At 35.1% G+C, this 21747-nt stretch overlaps 1 protein-coding gene across 1 annotated transcript in view; it reads left to right on the top strand.

Moving 5' to 3' along the window:
• CFAP47 (cilia and flagella associated protein 47) overlaps window positions 1-21747 on the top strand; it is a 531154-nt gene that overhangs the window by 476367 nt on the left and 33040 nt on the right. Inside the window, exons 63-64 of the mRNA XM_059385274.1 lie at window positions 5314-5485; window positions 8779-8940. Coding sequence (XP_059241257.1) covers window positions 5314-5485; window positions 8779-8940 — 334 coding nt within the window. The remainder of the gene's footprint in view (window positions 1-5313; window positions 5486-8778; window positions 8941-21747) is intronic.

The raw sequence follows: 21747 nt of genomic DNA, 5'->3' as shown, positions 1-21747 counted from the left end.
TCATCTTTCCCCAAGGCCAAAAACCCTTACCAAGCCTCATTCGGTGATAATGCCAGGACCTCTCTGCACTGCTTCCACCCTGACTCCTCACACACACCATTGAGTTAACCAGCATTGATCACCTTGCGATTCTTTTCATTCAACAACAATCTTGCGAGCATCTTTGCTGCCAGATACTTTGCTTAGCCCCAGAGATAGCAAAATGACTAAGACACGCAGACTGTCGTCAAGGAATTCAAAGAACATCTGTCCAGTGTGTCAGATTCATGCACCAGCAGTATGTAAATCAATTGGTATTGCAACACTGGAATAATATTATATGAGGGTATTTGGACTGTATTTTGCAATGTCCCTTCTATAAGATTACAAATTATTCTGTGTGGATATAATCTCCCCCATAATGGTATTTACTTCTCCCTATGTAGCTTTTAGTCTATGCATTCTTTGTGCCTTCCTGGGGATTAGTGTAGTGACTATCTCTATGAGACTTTTTCTATGGGAGTGGTTTTATTGTTTAACTGCATATCAGATTCATGCCTCTTCCTTTTATTTTCCAGATGTTCTATAACTTGAGGCCATTGTTCATTGATTAATCTGTTCTCTTTTCTGTGTGTCTGGTTTGCTAATTTACCTGTCACATTGGTCTCTTTTCCGTCATCTTGCTGTATGTTGTTTGCATGTCATATGTAAATTCTCCTGCCCTGTTTGGTCTGTAGTCCCAAACAGCTCCTGAAAAACCTGTCATTGGTCCTTCCATGATCCTACCTTGGCCTCCAGATTTGACCCTTTCCTCTGCTTTTGTTCACTTTACTTTCTTTGCTCAACTCACCCTGCTAAGGCTTCTATCTTAACTGTTCTAACGAGACCACCCTGGACAAGACCGCCTTCAACCAGTATGCCTAATCCTGTGGTCAGATTTGTATCCTCAGGGAGCCCTCAGCCTGTCAGTAGCATTAACCTTTTGACCCAGTTGATGGACTTCCTGCTCTTATTTTTCATGACTAGTCTTATTATTTACGATCTCGTTGCTTGTTTCTCCTCCATTTCTCCTGTTGACTCCTCTTCTTCTGACCCAGATCTAAATGTTTTAGTGACCAAGGACTCTGCCTTGAGGGCCACCACACCATTGTGCCGGTTATGTCCTGCACGTTTCCGGAGGCTGCTGCGAATGGTATCTTCTCAGCAGTTGTGCCACGTGACCAGCCTCATATCCTAGGTTGTGCAGTATAAACCCAGAAACCTAGGGTCCTTTCACTTGATCTTTTTAGGGCCTTGAGAAAATTACTTTACCTCTCTATAAACTTAGTTTCTTCAACTGTAACATGGAGATAATAATGGTATCTACTTCATAGGATATTTCTGAGGATTAAACGTGTAAATGCATGGAATCCTTAGGAAGCGTATGGTTCTCAGGATGTGTTCCATGAGTGTTAGACCTTATTGACATTCAAAGCTCTGGTTGGGTATTTTGTGACAGTGATGTATTAGGATGCCCATCTTCAGTCACTGACAAATGATGTTTTATAATGGAAACATGGTCCTCTCAATGTCATTCAGTGGGTTTTCTCATTAATACACAAAAGAATGTTCTATGAAAAAGAAAGTACAAAAATATGGTGCCTAAATATTGGATGGAGACTGAAATTGGAATTTAATCTAATTGCTAAAAGTTCAAATCAAATATTTATGTTACAAGAAATCCCTTTATCTTTTCTTTTTGATATCTTGTTTCAAATAAAATGTGTAAAAAGAGCACCAGATGTGAGGCCACTTTCTTCCTTTAATTTTTCATTTTGTAGCTTACTGTACTTATAGTCATAGCAGAAGAACATGCAGTTATTTTAAATTAATCAAAATGTCTGTTCTGTTAAATGACCTTATAAAACTGCAGTAAAAACATGTCAGTGAAATGCCCCTTCAGAAAGTTTGCAGCTTTATTTATTTATTTTTTATTTTTTTAAGGTTTGCAACTTTATTAAAAAAAAAAATAGTAAGAGTGCTTCATTCTTCATTACCTGTTCAAAGAAAATAGCTATAGTGAGTTTATCCAGCCTTCCCTGTTTCCCTGGAATACTTTGCTGTCTTCGTCTATATCAGATTTGTCTCCAGCATTCCATTCATTCCTTATGTGATTATGATATTCTAACAAATGTGCATGTCTGTTAGTGAAGGGAGAACTGCAGAAATTTAGGGAAAGAACATGAATAACAATGTTCATTATTCTTTGATAGTCATTTCTCTATAATTGAGACCTTTTTGCGGTGTTTGCCTTGACATGTGTTTTACAGATTAAAATGTATATGGTATAATAATAAATAATTTCAAAGTATATTTTGTAAATTTGTTATAATTCAGTACTTTTTGATTATCATATTTAGTCAGGTGTTCTCCCCTTTTTTTTTTTTAAATGACTGATATTCTTCCACATTGAATAAAATTCAGTCATTGGCCTGAGAAAATTCACCTGAGAAAATTCACCTTAGTAACGAACCACTGGCCAATGTAGCTCCCATGCGTGATTTATTGTCACTATGATACAGGCATTAGGTTGAATGATAATTATGCAGGGACACTATCTGGATGGGAGATATGCCCCTTCTGTTCAATAAATGACTCTGCTGCCATACCCAAATGATTATCACCAGTATTCTTTGGTGACACAATAGATAGATATGGATATGGATAGATATAGATATCATACTATGAAATTCTCTGAAACCTGTTTGATTAGGTATTTTGTATATATGTAAAGGGTATGAATACAGGACAGAAGTGATAAGCTGGTGATTCTAATTGCCAGTCATGCCTGCTCACATATCTCCCACTTTATACAGAGCAGGACATTATTTGATTTTAATCTACATCTTCCTCTCACCCTTGGTCAAGCCACCACCTGGCCTGAACTACCGTAGAAACTTCCTTAAGTTCTCTTCTAATCCCCTTTTGCTCAATTTGCCATTAAAAGATCATGTTACTGACTTATTTAAAACATTCAGTGGTCTCCCGTTATTCTTAAAAAGTCCCAATTCCTCACCATGACCTGTATAGTCTTACCTACTTTGCCTACTTTACATCTTTTGACAAATTCTTGCCACCTCCTCTGCTTCATCCGTGTAAGTTCTTTCTCCAATGCTTTAAGGTGGTTTCCGCCCTGGAAAGCTCCCCCATGCCGCTCTCATGATGTCTAGGAGGCATTTTCTTAATTTCTAACCTTGAATCACTGGTCATTTCAAGGAAAGCTTTTTACATACTGGTAAAACACAATTGAAGTCAAATATATATTTATCCTGTTAGTTTCATGGATGTAAGTGCCTTTTTAAGGGTTTGCTTAAAAACAGTAGGATTTTCCCTCAGTGTTGAAAAATTTTTTACGGTAGTCTTGAGGACTGTTGACTTGTAACTTTGAAATTGTATGTCTATGAAGGGAAACTACATTTACTTAGATACTCTTTTTTAGAAGTGTGCAGGCATTCTTTTAGAATTATGAGCTATGTTTGTCATGAGAGATTAATTTTATCTAACAATCACATAATTAATTTATCCTGGCCTCACTGACTTAGTGCTTATCCACCCCAATACTGCATAGTTTCTCTCCAAATTAAGAGTATAACAAAAGCCATGTTTCCCACTTGGTAATATGACTTTCCAAATAAAATGCAGAGACTCTGACAGATTATTTTTAAGATATAATACTGAATGTCATTTTATTGTGATTTTGTTCAGCTTTCTTCTTTCCCTCTCCTTTATGGGCTCAGAGCAATATATTCCAGCTACAGGCAAGGGGGATATGTGTAGTTTGAAAAATATATTCATATTGTTTCTACTTATCTCACCTCCTGTCCTTTAGCTGATAATCATGTCTCTATTTTGTACCAGTGGATCTTCTTATGATTACAATTATAACATCCATAGTAACAGATTCTCCACAGGGGGTTCAATGCTTCTGAAACTAAATTTAGCTTCTCATTTCTTGTCTTCATTCTGACACAAGAATTCCCATAAAGACTTTAGTAATTAAGTAGAAACAGATGTAGAGCTCAACTACATACAGTATTTGCTTTAAAAATATAATGTTATTTGAATGCAATGGAAATTTTATCTCCCATTAACCACTCTAAAATTCTTAAATGCTCTTTCTTTGTATGGATTATGGCTTCCTTTGGACCATTTCCATATCTCATTCCCAGAACAAATAGACACATTATATGTAGACACATTGATTTTGCTATAGCAAAGACAGGTTATTGATAGGTACAATGATTGCCGATTTTGCCAACAGGATAAAAATCAGCAATTCAGGAGATCAGAAATACACTTTCACATGTGGAAAAAGAAAAAAAAAGGGAACTTGTAAAGGTGTGGGTCGACCAGTTGTTTTACATGAATAAGGTTTGCTGGATAATCATTAAATGTGACTTGGGCTTGTTACAGCCATGCTGTTTTTTAGAGTTCTACAACATACATTATAATCAACTACTTCTTAAAGGTGGTCTGTTTTCTGTTTGGATTGCTTTAAGAAAGGTGGCTATCAGTTCTGTGAATCCAAGGATCACGTTTACCATTATACAGTAGAGACAAACTTTAGAAATTACCTCAGCTGTGGACCAGGTCAAGTTATGGTTTCCTGACATCTTTTCTATGATCCATATGCAACAAATTCTCAATTTGGCATTTGGGCTCCTTACATGTATGTGGAGAGTTAGATGTTTGTGCTTCTCTTGTACATGCCAGAACCCTGCTATAACTTTCCTCTGGCAACCTACTGGTTAAGAAAGTATGGTTAACTAGGTTGTCTCTAAAACCCTAGACTAAAACATGAAGAACTCTCTCTTTTATTAAAATATACCAGACCTTGAAAATTGTGCTCAAATTAATTGGGATGCTGTTTTAATATTATTTAAACATAATTCAAATCTTTCTTTATAAATTACAAGTCTATAAACTTTTAATCTATTTATAAAAGACTAAAGACTAGGCTGTTTTATTTATATTTTATGGTAAATATGGAATATTAATTTCCATCTGGCTATTTCTTGCTTCATAAATCTGAATTTTAAAGATTTAAGGTAGTGGGAGTTGTCTTCTGCATTTATTTTTTTATTCATTCACTTGTCTATTTACCTTTTAACAAAAGCATAACTGAGTACTATTATATACATAGTAACGCACTAGGTATTATGAACACAAAGGTATATGACATAAACCCTCTCCTTCCCTTTAAATACCTGTGCATGATTAGTGTTGACACATAATTGATTCTCAGTCTATATATGTTTAGTTAAGTTGAAATCATTTCAATCTTTATTTTCATAGATACGCCTGTGAAACGTGAATTTGAATATGCAATTCAATTTGAATCCGAAGTTATGAAGTCTAGCTTAGAATCCTGTGTAGCTTTATACATCATGAAAAAGTCTTATCATGTCGAAACTGAAACGATAACATTGTTCTTCAATGTGGTATTTGCACCAAAGAAACCATTGAGGTAAATCTCTTTTCTTTAAATAATATTACTTTTTGAAACTACATATTATTACTCTACTAAACAAAATAATGTTGATTTTTCTTTCCATCTTTTATGTTTGGATTGTATTACTTTGTGATGCTGTTGAAGTCAATATTTTGGGCTACATTATCTCTAGCTATCAAACTCTGAAAAGTGTTCTGATGAGAAAAAATAGTCAAAATGATTAGAAATCTAAGATATCCTTCACAAATTGTGACCTCCCAGAGATCATTAGGGTATAATACAAAATAGCAGAGCACTTTGTAAAATTTTTAAAAATATTACTGACGTGGTGCTGTGCATTAAGAACGTGATGTTTCCTTTATTTTTTAAAAAATAATTTATTTATTCGAGAGAGCAAGTCAGGACAGGGGTTGGGCAGAGGGACAGAATCCTCAAGCAGACTTGCCACTGAGCACAGAGTCTGGTGCGGGGCTCAATCTTGTGATCCTTAAGATCATGACCTGAACCAAAATCACTAGTCGGACACTTGTATTGAGCCACTCAGACACCCCAACATCATGTTTCTTGATACTACTTCAGAGAACCAGTTCAAATGATAAAAAATGCCTCAGCTGTGGTCTACTTCGTAGTTGCTGTCATTTCCATTTTACCACCAAAGCTCTATAATTGCACATCCTTTGGTCAGGTTTAAGATCATACTGGAATCTGTGAGAATAGTGATTGAATGTCTTCTGTGAAACCTCATCCAGTGTGTTTATATTTACTTCTCAGGCAACTGGTACTTAGCACATAAAAATGCTGTATGATAGGTCACGTCTGAAATAGGGCTTTCTTAATGTCTTAATACAGAGATACCGATCAGTACCACAATACACACAAAGTACAAAATACAGCCTCGCAATGAAAAGACAGCTGAAGTATTACCTGTTCTTATAATCTTTTCTATAGTTTAACTAGGTATTTGATGTAGCCATGTGCCCTGACTATATAGTTCAATAACTAAAAGATGCCAGGGTCATCTTCAGGAAACAGTAGCAAGAAGGTAGAATACTGTAAACATTTATCTTCTCTTCCGTTTTGATAGCTTTTTGTGTTTGTTTCATAGTACTTATTTTTTCACATTTAGGTTAGGGTTATGTTGATTTAGTGATATGGAAATTACGAGCAACAACCAGAAGGGGAGAATGTTATCATTCGTGAATATGAACACAACCAGTATGAATTTATACCCCTTCAACATTTTGTGGATTTAGAGCTTCTTGGTGAATGTTTGCAAAACTGATTTAGGATAACTTGTATGCATGATTCATAAATTTTTGTGAGTGCTATGTGATATTCTGATCTAGTTTAATAATTCTGTTTTGTGTATATATGTATATATTCATTTACATTTGTCATTCCTTCTTCCTGATTTATTTGGGATGGTTCGCTGGAAGACATGCAGTTAAATGAGAAAAACCAAAATGAACCCAATAGCTCTAAATTATGAAAAAGAACAAGAAAATAATTATACCTAAACCAAGCTTTACCTAGATAAGTAAAATAAGTATTAAATTCAGTTATTTTCTTCCTGTTTGGCTAAGTAAAAAAAAAAAAGCCAAAATTTTTGTTTTGTTTTTTTGTTTTTTTGTTTTTTTTTTAATTTTTTATTTTTTATAAACATATATTTTTATATATAACATTATTTCACAACAGTTAATACAAGGTGATTTTTCACATTCTTCTTTTCACAGAATAGTGTATGTAATAATAAAAAAAATAATGATCAGGGCCCTAACTGATGGTTTTTACAAAAACAAACAAGATTATTTCTACAGGTCTTGACCTTTTCTTTCAGTAAAAGTCAAGGGTCTAATACAAAAATTTGACAGATTAATAGTTAGTAGTATGGTCATGAATCAGCCTAATGATTCTAATTTAACACAGGTCTAAACATTTTTTAATAAATAAATGATCAATATCATTTGTCTTAGGGTTTCTTAAGAAATAATAATTATCTTAGCTCAACTTTCTCCTGAAACTCTTGAAATGCTGTACTTTCTGAAAGTTTTATGTAAAAGGATTGGGATTTCTTTTTCCAATCTGACATAAAATATTGCAGTTACACCATTTCATGTTTGCATTGTCTCCACCCTAAGCAAGCAAACAAACAAGTAATCATTCCTCAGTTTCACCTGCTGCCCTATGTTTCCACTCTCCTTCATAGCCAAATGCTTAGAAAGACGATTTCGACTCACTTTATTAATTCAGTTGCCACTTAATTATGTATTATGTAAAGTGTTTGTGGCCTTTTTTTTTTTAAAGATTTTATTTATTTGTCAGAGAGAGAGAGGGAGAGAGTGAGCACAGGCAGACGGAATGGCAGGCAGAGGCAGAGGGAGAAGCAGGCTCCCCGCCGAGCAAGGAGCCCGATGCGGGACTCAATCCCAGGACGATGGGATCATGACCTGAGCCGAAGGCAGCTGCTTAACCAACTGAGCCACCCAGGCGCCCCTGTTTGTGGCCTTTTAATTTCAGTTAAAATTAGCAATTTTATTTTTAAAATCTTTAAGTCAATTTTATGAGCTTTGTAAGTGTCCAGGAAATATAGTTTTTTCTACATGAAATAAGAATTTAAAAAACTTTCTCACGATGTTTCCTTTTGAACAAAATTTCCATGCAGACTTATCTGTATAACACCTGGCTCCCTATGCCAACCTAGCCTTGGATTCTTAAATGTTACCTACGATATTCTGTGCTGGTTACAGAAAATTTTCAGTCAATTCTTCATATTTTACTGGTTCTTAGTAAATAACTAGGGCATAGTTAAGATGTGCTACAAAATAATCATCTCACAAGGAGATTGATAACATAATCAAAGACCTAAAATTTATTCCTAAAATGTAATTCACAGTCACCTGCTTTTTTGTTTGTTTGTTAAGAATTCAAAGTCCTGGGGGTGCCTGGGTGGCTTAGATGGTTAAGCATCTGCCTTCAGCTCAGTTCATGTACTCCCAGTCCTGGGATGGAGCCCCACATGGAGACCCTCTCTGGGCTCCCAGCCCAGCAAGGAGTCTGCTTCTCCCTCTCCCTCTTTCTTTTCCCACTGCTTGTGTTCTCTCTGTATCTCTCTCTCTCAAATGAATAAATAAAATCTTTTAAAAAACAAAAATAAATAAAAAATTAAAAAAGAATTAAAAGTCTAAGTATTTTTTACTAAAACCACAAGGTTTGCTTACATTTTCACCCTAGATATTGGTCTGCTATATTGTATTCTCTTTTTGCTTGTTTTCCTGGAGTATCCTTTGTAATCTCTTTTTCTGTTTAAGGACTCATATTACACTGAAAGTAGAGTGCATAACAGATGGGATTTGGAAGTTTCCCATAACGTTGGTTGCTACTGAGCCTGATGTGGATGATGTCATTGATATTGAAGGCATTGGTTTATTTAAGGAATCTGTTGTTGACTTCAGGCTGACAAGTCAGACGAGGTAATATATCAAGCAAAAGTATGTAACTGGTTTTGTGAATTTAACTTACGCTGAATTGAGAAAAAAATTTAAGATGGAAAATTCTGTTATGTCATCTTTCACTGTTTAAGCCAGAGAACTATTGCTTCTATGGATCTGATTAATATATTTCATAATTTTTAATTAAACATTGGAAAAATAGTCTGCAAAGTGAAGACCAAAAAAACAAGAAACAAAAGTAAATAGAAACTGAAATTTAGGATGATATTTCTATTTGTTTTTCATTTTTCTTTAAGATTTTATTTATTTATTTGAGAGAGAGAGAGAGAAAGAGAGCACATGAGCATGGGCAGAGGGAGAGAGAGAATTTCAAGCAGACTCTGCGCTGAGTGTGGAGCCTGAGGAGGGACTTGATCTTAGGACCCTGAGATCATGACCTGAACTGAAATCAAGAGTTGGACACTTAACTGACTCAGCCACCCAGGCACCCCTTTATTTGTTTTTCAGAGACTGTTATTAATGCATTTTTATAGCCCACTCTCATTAGGTTTTTTTAACCTTAATTCTAGTAAAGTGAACATACAATGTTGATTTAGTTTGGGGCATAAAGTATAGTGATCAACAATTCTGTACATTACTCAGTGCTCTTGATAATAAGTGTACTCTTGATCCCTGTCACCTATTTTATCCTTACCCCCCACCCTTCCCCTCTGGTAACCATCAGTTTGTTCTCTGTAGTTAAGAGTCCATTTCTTGGTTTGCCTCTCTCTCTTTTTTTTTTCTTTGTTTGTTTTGTTTCTTAAATTCCACATGTGAGTAAAATCATATGGTATTTGTCTTTCTCTGACTAATTTCACTTTGCATAATAGTCTCTCCCTCCCTCCTTGCTATTGCAAATAGCAAAATTTCAATTTTTCTTATGGCTGAAGCGTGTGTGTGTGTGTGTGTGTGTCTGTGTGTGTACCATTTCTTCTTTATACATTTATCTATCAGTGGATACTTGGGCTGCTTCCGTAATTCAGCTATTGTAAATCATGCTGCAATAAACAAACATAGGGCTACGTATATCCTTTTGGATTAGTGTTTTGTGTTCTTTGGGCAAATACCCAGAAGTGTGATTGCTGGATCATAGGGTAGCTCTGTGTTCAACTTTCTTTTTTTTAAAGATTTTATTTATTCATTTGACAGAGAGAGATCACAAGTAGACAGAGAGGCAAGCAGAGAGAGGGAGAAGCAGACTCCCCACTGAGCAGAGGGCCCGATGTGGGGCTTGATCCCAGGACCCTGAGATCATGACCTGAGCTGAAGGTAGAGGCTTTAACCCACTGAGCCACCCAGACGCCCCATGTGTTTAACTTTTTGAGGAACCTCTGTACTGTCTTCTACGGTGGCTACAGTGATTTGTATTCTCACCAACAGTGCACGAGGGTTCCTTTTCCTCCACATCCTCACCAATACCTGTTGTTTCTTGTGTTTTTGATTTTAGCCATTCTGACAGGTGTAAGGTAATAGCTCACTGTAGTTTTTTTTCAAGTTTTTATTAAATTCCAGTCAACATACAGTGTATATATTAATTTCAGCTGTAAAATATAGTGATTCAGCACTTCCACATAATACCTGGTGCTCATCACAACAAGTGCCTCCTTAATCCCCATCACCTATCCGATCCTCCACCCATCTCCCCTCCAGTAACCCTTAGTTTTTTCTGTGTAGTTAGGAGTCTTTTTCCTGGTTTGCCTCTTTTTGTTTCCCCCATAAATTCCATAAAAGGGTGAGGTCATATGGTTTTTGACTTTCTCTGACTGACTCATTTCACTTAGCATAATGTTCTCTAGCTCCATCCACATCTTTGCAAATTCCAAGATTTAATTCTTTTTGATGGCTGAGTAATACCCTGTTGTATACATAGACCACCCCCCCCCACCCCATCTTCTTCATCCATTCTTCTGTCAGTGGACATTTGGGCTCTTTCCCTAACTTGGCTATTGTTGATAATGCTGCCATAAATATCAGGATTCATGTGTCTCTCTGAATCAGTATTTTTGTCACCTTTGTGTACATACTTAGAAGTGCAATTGCTGGATCATAGGGTAGTTCAATTTTTAACTTTTTAAAAAGATTTTATTTATTTATTTTAGAGAGAGAGAGCACACATGCACACAGGTGGAGAGAGGGGCAGAGACAGGGGGAGAGTAAAAGAGAGAGAATCTCAAGCAGACCCTACGGTGAGTGTGGAGCCTGACATGGGGCTCCCTCTTACAACCCAAAGATCATGACCTGAGCTGAAACAGAAGTTGGATGCTTACCCAACTGAGCCACCCAAGCACCCCTTATTTTTAACTTTTGGGGGGGACCTCTATACTGTTTTCCAGAGTGACTGCACCAGTTTGCATTCCCAACAGTGAAAGAGATTTCCCTTTTCTCTGCATCCTCATCAATACCTGTTGTTTCCTGTGTTGGTAATTTTAGCCATTCTGACAGGTGTGAAGTAATATCTCATTGGAGTTTTGATCTGCATTTCCCTAAAGCTGAGCATCTTTCCATGTGTCTGTTGGCCATCTGTATGTCTTCTTTGGAGAAATGTCTGTTCATAACTTTGCCCATTTTTAATTAGATTATATGGTTTTGGGGTGTTGAATTGTATTTTTTTTATAGATTTTGGATACTAACCTTTATTAGATATGTCATTTGCAAATACCATCTCCCATTCAGTAGATTGTCTTTTAGTTTTGATGATTGTTTCTTTCTCTATGCAGAACGTTTTATTCTGATGTAGTCCCAATAGTTTATTTTTTGCTTTTATTTCCCTTGCCTCAGGAGACATATCTAGAAAATATTTTAAAGGTCAATGGATTATTTTTCAGTAAACTTTAATGGTTTGGGGTTATGAAGTGGTTTAACTAAGCAGAGATGATCAGGTCACCTATATTGATTCTATTTTCTATATTATTATTCTGTTCCACCATAGCTATCTTTGTTATACTTGTGATAGCATAGGCAGAATGAGCATAATACTTTTACCTATCTCACATGTACAATATATTTTCCACCTGTTTTTAAGATATAACAAACATGTCATAAAATTTCATTATAAGTATACATTTCAATAATTTCTTTGAAAAATTGTAGAATTTGCAATCATAACCACATTCCAGGTTTAGAACTCTCCCATTTCTCCCAAAATACCCCTCAAGTCCCTTTGCATTCAACTCCTGCTCCCACCCCCAGTCTCCAGCAACCAGTGATTTGCTTTCTGTATCTATAATCGTGCCTTTTTTTGGATATTATATATAAATAAAATCACCCAGTATGTAGTCTTTAAAAAAAAAAAAACCTGTTTTTTAAACAGTATTAGGTTTATGACAGAATTTGAGAAGGTGCAGAGATTTCTCCTACACCTCCTGCCCTCACTCATGCATAGCCTTCCTGATTGTCAATTTCACCCACTAGAATGGTACATATTTTTATCTAGGGTGAACCTACATTGACCCATCAAATTCACCAAAAGTCCAGAGTTTACCTTGGGATTGATTCACTCTTGGTGTTATACATTCTATGAATTTAGAAAGAACAACAATGACATGTGTGCATCTAATGATACAGAGTATTTTCCCTTCACTAAAAACTCTTCAGTGCTCTTCCTATTCATCTCTCTCTCCTACCCCTGGAAACCTAGTCTCCTAGTTTAGACTTTTTCAAATGCTATATAATTGGAATCATAGAGTATGTAGTCTTTTCATACTTGCTTCTTTACTTAGTGAAATGCATGTGAAGTTTATCCATGTCTTTTCATGACTTGATAGCTCATTTTTTTTAAAGCATTGAGTAATATTCTACTGTTTGGATATACCACAGCTTATTTACCCATTTACCTGCTAAAGGACGTCTTGGTTGCTTCCACATTTTGGTAATTGTGAACAAAGCTGCTATAAACATCTGGGTACAGGTTTTACTGTGGAAATAAGTTTTTCAGATCTTTGGGGGTAGACACCCAGGAGCATGATTGCTGGATCCTATGGCAAGGGTATGTTTAGTTTTGTAAGAAATTACCTAACTGTCTTCCTAAATGGCTGTGCCAGTTTGTACTCTCACCGATTGTGAATGACAGTTCCTGTTGCTCTATACCCTCATCAGCATATGATGCTATCAGTGTTCTGGATTTGGGCCATTTTAAAAGAAGTGTAGTGGTATCTCATTGCAGTTTTAGTTTGCATTTCCCTAATGACATGGTGCATAATATACCTTTTCAAATGCTTACTTGACATGTGTATACCTTCTTTGGTGAGGTGTGTGATAAAGTCTTTGGCCCATTTTCAAGTTGGGTTGTTTGGGGTTTTTTATGTCGAGTTTTAAGAGTTCTTTACATATAATGCATAATAGTCCATTGTCAAATGTGTCTTTCACAAATACTTTCTCCCAGTCTGTAGCTTGTGTTCTAATTCTCTTGATATTGTCCATCACAGAGGAGAAGTTTTTGATGTTAATAGGATTCAACTTACCAATTTTTCTTTCATGACTTGTGTCTTTGCTCTAATATCTAATAAGGCATCACCATACTCAAGGTTATCTAGGCTTTCTTTTATGTTTTCTTATACTAGCTTCATGGATTTGTGTTTTGAATTTGGGTTTATGATCTATTTTGAGTTAACTTTTGTAATGGGTATAAAGTATGTGTCTAGATTTTTTTTTTTACATGCAGATGTCCAGTTGTTCCAGCACCACTTGTTGAAGAGAATTTCTTTGCTCCATTGTATTTCCTTTGCCCTTTGTCAAAGATCAGTTGACTATATATGTGTGTGTCTATTTCTAGACTCTGTTCTGTTCCACTGATCTATCTGACTGTTCTTTGGCCAATACCACACTGTCTTGATTACTGTAGCTTTATAGTAAGTCTTGAAGTTGGGTAGTCTTATTCTACAACTTCCAAAGATATTTCAAATTATTAGATATTTTTGTTTAAATGTAAATATATTTAATACATCCAAAAAGCTTTTCAAGACTATGGAAATGGTTACAACTGATTTTATCATAACCAATATTTTTTCAAATGCAATATTAGCAAAAAAGAAAAAGTTGGAAATAAGCTCCCTAAATTGTATTTTTCAATTATACCCAGTGATGATTACCCTTTGCTAGTTATATATATATATTTTAGCTCAGTAATAGTTCAGATGGTTTTTCCTTTATGTTTGAGCAATAGAAATCATCTCATTGGATTCTCTGTCTGTATCCCTTTCATTCCAATCTACTTTATACATTGCACTAAAACCAATCTTCTTAAAACAATGTTATTAACATGTGACTTCCCTTGTCAAAAGCATCTGATGCTTTCCTGTTGCTTACACAAAGCAGCATCTAAATTATGCATGCTGTTCATGGTCCTAGCTCTCTCTGACCTTTCTGATGTCTTCCTTCCGCTGTCTAAAACAGATCTCGTGCTTCAGTCTTAAGGAAAACAAAGTCACTATTCTCAGAGTGTCTTATCCATTACTTCTCACCTGTCTTCTCTTTCTGTCTGCTTCTAAAATGCCCTTCCTATCTCCTCTCCACTTGTTTCTAAATTCTACTCATTTTTTTTAAAGATTTTATTTATTTATTTGACAGAGAGAAATCACAAGTAGTTGGAGAGGCAGGCAGAGAGAGAGAGAGGAGGAAGCAGGCTCCCTGCTGAGCAGAGAGCCCCATGTGGGACTCGATCCCAGGACGCGAGATCATGACCTGAGCCGAAGGCAGCGGCTTAACCCACTGAGCCACCCAGGCGCCCTAAATTCTACTCATTTTTCTTCTCAGCACAATATAATCTTACTTGACCATTTATGTGTATATATATATATGTCTGTACATATATATACACACATATAAATACACACACACATTTATGTATATATATATGTATGTACATATATATACATATAAATACACACACACAATTATGTATATTTTCCATAGGCATAATATATAAAATGGGTTTTTTTGGTTTTTTTTTTTGGGTTTTTTTTTTTTTTTTTTTGCAATTTCTCCTGTGTCTTTTGTATTTGCAGTACTAGGCTTTGTTCAGAATTAATTCCTATTAGGTATCTAGTAATGAATCAAACTTCGGAAGATAATTTAGAATTACTCATTTTATTCATTCAACAAAATTTCCAAAGATCAATATTCCAGTTAGGCCAGTATAATACAGGTGTTGTCTTAGAAAAATTACTGTTGTATGCAAGAGAACAAACTGATAGTCTACCTTAATATCAAAATATAAACCCAATATGAAATTCATAGTATGGTCATTTATTTTGGAGGGCTATAATATTCCTAATGTGCTTTTCTCCTGCAAATGCTTGAATCAAAGTTAGCATTCAATAAATATTAAGTTAATTGTAAAATCAACTGAAAGGACCCAAGCTTATTCCTGCAGGCAAATTCAAAGAACATAGAGCTTTATAATTATTGCATATAATTAGGGAATAAGCATATGGAAAGGTGATGTTTTATTCCAATTATATTTTACTCTATAGAAAGTGAGATCCCAGGGCACCTGGGTGACTCAGTGGGTTAAAGCCTCTGCCTTCAGCTCAGGTCATGATCCCAAGGTCCTGGGATCAAGCCCCGCATTAGACTCAGCTTGGCTGGGACCCTGCTTCCCCTCTCTCTCTCTCTGCCTACCTCTCTGCCTACTTGTGATCTCTGTCTGTCAAATAAACAAAAAATATTTTTAAAAAAAGAAAAAAAAGAAAGGAAGGAAGGAAGGAAGTGAGATCCCCATGGGACCATGTTTTATTCATTTCTGTAAACTTACTACCTAGGTGCACAATAAATTATTTCCATCAACAGGTATTTTAAACTGAATCTTTAAGGTTAAGTTGTCATTTGCAATGCAGATTAGGGAAGGGAGTGAAGGAGTTCCAGGAGGAGGATATTATATGTACAGAGTTCTAGAGGGATGAGACCGTGGTTCTATTGAAAGAACTGAAAGTGGTTAGAATGGCTGGAGTTAAGAGTAGCATGGGTAGACTGGGAGCAGGTAACATAGAACTGGCATCCATTCAGAAGTACTTAACTAGAGAACCGTAGGGCTCCTGGATTCTATTATTCTATTCATCAACATGCCTGAGAGAAAGAGCAAAATAATGTGGTGACCATTTCTAATTCATTAATAGTTATTGCACATCTCCCTTGTTCTATTCATCTGTGCTCATAAGTCTGTTGTGTGGTCAACAATTAGAGTAAATATTTGATTATCTTCTTTATCTCTCATTCTTCAAGAACATGAGATTCTAAAGCACAAAAATCACCATTTAGTAAGTGTTTTATACATTGTAGGGCTTCAGTAAATATTGTTTAGTGAGTAAAAGACTAAATTCATGAAATTAGAATAAAGAGAAAGATCTTGAGAATTTACCTAGTCAGTTATTCAGAAATCACAAAAGTTAGAAGAAAAAGTATTAAATAGCTATATATGGATTGTATCTTATTGTGTCATTATTTTAATTTTCTGTTCCATATAGAGTTTTGATGTCTGTATTAGTACTTACTGATAAATATATATATATCATATTTCTATATAATATCTTATTTTCCTTAATTGAAAATTAACATGGCCATTTAAAACACTTTGTGAATGCATGTGACATCAAGATGTTGCAAATCTTGATAGCACAATTCACAAGTGATCAACTTTAAAATATATGCTTTTGGGTGAAGAGCTTAAAAAAAATTTATCTGAAAGAAATGTAACTTGCTAATGGAAGTTTCATAGACATGCAGAGCCGTAATGTTCCTTCAAAATGTAGTCATTGAGATTAGTTAAGAGAAAAAAAAGGAAGGGGGAGGGATCATGATGTGAAATTTTCAGATCTTGGGCCAAAAAATATCCTTTACCTGTTTCATAACAATCCAAAGATATTACTGTTTCTCTACATTAAAGAAAGGAATATAAATATTACTTTATGTTAAAGCAGCAGTTTTGTTAATAGTTTAAAATGTACTTTGAATAGATTTATAGTATATGTGGCAAATAAGACCTTATATCACAAGATGATAATGAATAATATTTAGAGGAGATTTAATCAGTAAATTACACAATTTTTGTGGTCATAGAGCTAAACTCATTTGGGTCAGGAAATGAGTAAAGCAATTATATTTTTCAATTCTTCCAAAAAATTATCAAGCTAAGTAATTCAGTGTTTATGAATAAAGAATAAAGATCTGTTTCTTCACAGCATGCAGTAAGGAATTGCTAAGGGTCTTATATGTATAGTAGTGCAAAATGGCCAATTCTTTTTTTTTTCCAAGAGAATTTAAAGATTTTATTTATTTATTTAATTGATAGAGAGAGATCACAAGTAGATGGAGAGGAAGACAGAGAGAGAGAGAGAGAGAGATGGAAGCAGGCTCCCTGCTGAGCAAAGAGCCCGATGCGGGACTCGATCCCAGGACCCCGAGATCATGACCCGAGCCAAAGGCAGCGACTTAACCCACTGAGCTACCCAGGCGCCCCAAAATGGCCAATTCTTAAGAGCAGCCCCTGCACTACAGGAAAGGACAATGGACTGTAATCTGTGCCAGAAAATTCATGACAAGTAGTATAGTAACTTACTTATGAACAGGTACCCCATAAATATTAATTGAAGGAGGGGCACCTGGATGGCTCAGTTGGTTAAGGGTCTGACTCTGGATTTCAGCTCAGGTCATGATCTCTGGGTCCTGGGATCAAGCCCCATGTTGGACTCCATGCTCAGCAGGGAGTCTGCCTCAGGATTCTCTCTATCCTACTGTCCCTCTCTCCACTTACACATACTCTCTCTCTCTCTCTCTCAAATAAATAAATCTTTAAAAAGGGGGGATGAAGCCTTAGTTTTAAAAAAAGTGAAAGAAAGGGGGGGTGCCTGGGTGGCTCAGTGGGTTAAAACCTCTGCCTTCAGCTCAGGTCATGATCCCAAGGTCCTGGAATCGAGCCCCACATCGGGCTCTCTGCTCAGCAGGGAGCCTACTTCCTCCTCTCTCTCTGCCTGCTTCTCTGCCTACTTGTGATCTCCGTCTGCCAAATAAATAAATAAAATCTTCAATAAATAAATAAATAAATAAATAAATAAATAATATTAACTGAAGGAATAAGATTAAGAAGGAAAATTATTAGAAACAATATTCATGTCTTCAGCTGCATAGTATAACCATACAGAACATATAGAGAACAAGCAAAATATTTTCTTTACTGTGAGGAGGCAGAAATTTATTGTAATACCATTGAGGTTTGGTGGGAATAGACAATATCAAACCATACATTTTTTTAGTAAGACTTCATTTTTAGAGCCATATTTTTAAGTATACAGAAAACTTGCACATAAAGTATGGGGAGTTCCTGTATACCCCCTTCCCAAACCCCAACACAGTTTCCCCTCTTAATAACACCTTACATCAATGCGTCATATTTGTTACAAGTGACAAACCCATATGATATGTTATTATTAACTAAAGACCATAGTTTAATTTTCGTGTTATATAGTTATGTGGATTTTGACAAATGTATGTTCAGCATACAGTATCATACAAAATAATCTTCACTGCCATAAAATCCCCCCATCTTTCACCTTTTTATCCCTCCCTACTTTCTGAGTCCTTGGCAGCCACTGATCTTTTTATTGACTCTATAGTTTTATCTTTTCCAGAGTATCATGTGGCTGGGATCATACATTACATAGCTTTCTCAGACTGGCTTCTTTCACTACCAATATGCATTAAAGGTTGGTCTGTATCTTTTTGTAGCTTCCTACCTCATTTCTTTTTATAGCTGAATAATTGACATCTTGGTAGATTCTAGTTTTGGGGAAATATGAAAAAATTGCTTGAACGTTTGCTTAGGTTTTTGCATGGATATATGTTTTCAAATCATTTGGATAAACACCTAGTATTATAGATGCTGGATTGTATAGTAAGCATATGGTTAGGTATGTAAGAAACTGCCAAATTATCCTCTAAGTGGCTGTAGCATTTTGCATCCCCAGCAGCAGTGAATGAGATCTCCTGTTGTTCTACATCTTTACCAGCATTTGGCGATGTCAGGTTTTTTGGATTGTAGCCATTCTAATAGTGGCATCTTATTGTTTTAATTTGTAGTTTCCTAATGTTAATGATGATGAGCATGTTATACACTTATTTGGAATTTGTATATTTTTGTTGATGAGTAGTTTATTAAGATCTTTTACCTGTATTTTAATTGGATTTTTGGTTTTGTTCTTGTTGAGCTTGGATAGTCATTTGTAAATTTTGGATATAAATCCTTTACAGGTACTTGTTCTGAAAAAAATATTCTCTCCATCTGTAGTTTGTGTGTTCATGCACTTAACAGTGCCTTTCACAGAGAAAAATTTTTTAATCTTAATAAAGTCTAACTAATCAATTTTTCTTTCATGGATTATGCTTTTGGTGTTATATCTGAAAACTCATTACCAAATGCAAAGTTGCTTTTATTTTTTGTATGTTCTCTTCTAGATATCTTATAGTTTTGCCATTTACATTTAACTCTATCATCACATTGACTTAATTTTTCTGAAAGGTGTAAGGTTTGAATGTAGGTTCTTGATTGATGCATTGATTAATTTCATATTGGTTTCCAGCCTGTACAGCACCATTTGTTGAACGACTTCTTTCTCCATTAAATTACCTTTACTCCTTTGTCAAAGAACAGTTGCCTGTATTTATGCACACCTGGGTTATCTACTATCTGGGTTATCTACTCTGTTCCATTGATGTATGTGTGAATTTTTTCACCTACACTATACCACTTTTATAGTAAGATCTGAAATCAGGTAATGTGCATCCTACAACTTTCTTTTTCATTACTGTGTTAACTATTTAAGTTTTTTTACTTTTTCATATATACTTTAGAGTCAGCTTGTACATGTCTCAAAATAACTTTCTTATATTTTTATTGAGATTGAATTAAATCTACAGATAAAGTTTAGAGGAATTGATATCATAATAATATTGAGAGTTCTTACTCATGAACATGGAATATCTCTCCATTTATTTAGTTCTTTTGTTTCTTTATCAGAATATTATAGTTTTCCTCATGTAGATATTATTAGATTTATATCTGTTTACTTAATTTTTTAGTGCTGATGTAATAGTGTTGTGTGTTCAATTTCAAATTCCAGTTGCTCGTTGCTGGTACATAGGAAAGTGGTTAATTTTTGTAATTTTGTATCCTGCAACTTTGCTATTATTGCTTAGTAGATCCAGGCAGTTTTTTGGTCAGTTCTTTAGAATTTGTTACATAGGTAATTATGTCACCTACAACCAAGGACAGTTTTTATTTCTTTCTTTCTGATCTGCATACCTTTTATGTCCTTTTCATGCTTTACTATACTATCGAGGACTTTTGGTATGAAGTTGCATAGGAGTGGTGAGAGGGAACATCCTCTTCTAGTTTTCAGTGTTAGGGAGGAGATCCCTAGTTTTTCATCATTAAGTTTGATTTTAGCTCTAGGCTTTTATATATATATATTTTAAATATTTTATTTATTTATTTGACAGATAAAGACACAGTGAAAGAGGGAACACAAGAAGGGGGAGTGGGAGAGGAGAAACAGGCTTTCCACTAAGCAGGGAGCCCAGTACAGGGCTCAATCCCAGGACCCTGGGATCGTGACTTGAGCCAAAGGTAGATGCTTAACCATCTGAGCCATCCAATTGCCCCTTTATAGATGTTTTTTAATAAAATTGAAGAAGTTCACTTTTATTCCTAGTTTGCTGAGAGTTTTTATCATGAATGGGTACTAGATTTTGCTAATGCTTTGTATCTGTTAAAATAGTCATTTGATTTATCTTCTTAGACTATTGATGTGATAAATTAAATTAATTGATTTTCAAGCATTAAGGCAGCATTGCATACCTGGAATAAATCCCACTTGGTTATGGTGTATAATTCTTTTTATATGTTGCTGGATTTGATTTGCTGATATTTTGTTCAAGAATTTTGCATCTGTGTTTATCAGAGATATTGGTCTTTAATTTTAGTGTCTTACGAAGTATGTATCCTGCTTTGGTATGAAGATAATGCTAGCCTCCTAAATGAATTAGGAAATATTTCCTTTGCTTCTATTTTTAGAAGAGATTGTAGAGAGTTGATGTTACTTCTTATTCAAATAGTTCATAGAATTTGCCAGTAAGAAGCATTTTTTTTCCCCAGAAGAAGTATCTAAGACAAATGCAAAGACATACACATACACACACACATATATACATATATACATATCTGGTATATATTCCCCTGTGAAAATCTAGGAGCATAAATGTTGAGACATCATGTTGAACTTTGGATTGAGGTTTAAAGAAAAGAGAATGGAAAGAAGATTATAGGTCATATAGAAGGATAGTGACCATGGAAGATAACTTTCTTATGCTGATGATAAAAATGGCAAAGAAGCAAGATAGAGTCAACTACTATCCATTTGTCTTCTTTTGGTATCTTTGATAAGAATTTTTAAGTAACCTGTCTTACTTATTGGTTTACTATCCAAAGGGATAATATGCTCTGCAATTAGTTTTAACTTTATGGGGATAGCTCTTTAATATTATAGTGATCGTGGGTATGAGAAATTATTATAATCATAAGGAAGGGAAATCTGGACATTTTGAGGTATTATTCTATGGTGCAGCTTCTTAGAGAAGCAAGAATAACATATCCATTCTGACTTTTGGATTGTAAGAACATCACTAAAAGTCTCAAGGGTATTTGGAAGTATGAGAAAAACAGGATGCGGAGATCTCCTAAACTCTCTCTCCAAGGCTCTAGAAAATAAAAGATAACAAATAAACTTACCCTATGGGAACTTA

The sequence above is a fragment of the Mustela nigripes genome, chromosome X, assembly GCF_022355385.1.
Source record: "Mustela nigripes isolate SB6536 chromosome X, MUSNIG.SB6536, whole genome shotgun sequence".
Taxonomy (NCBI): domain Eukaryota; kingdom Metazoa; phylum Chordata; class Mammalia; order Carnivora; family Mustelidae; genus Mustela; species Mustela nigripes.
Note: the sequence above shows the minus strand (reverse complement) of the source record. Positions and strands in the feature narration are given on the sequence as shown.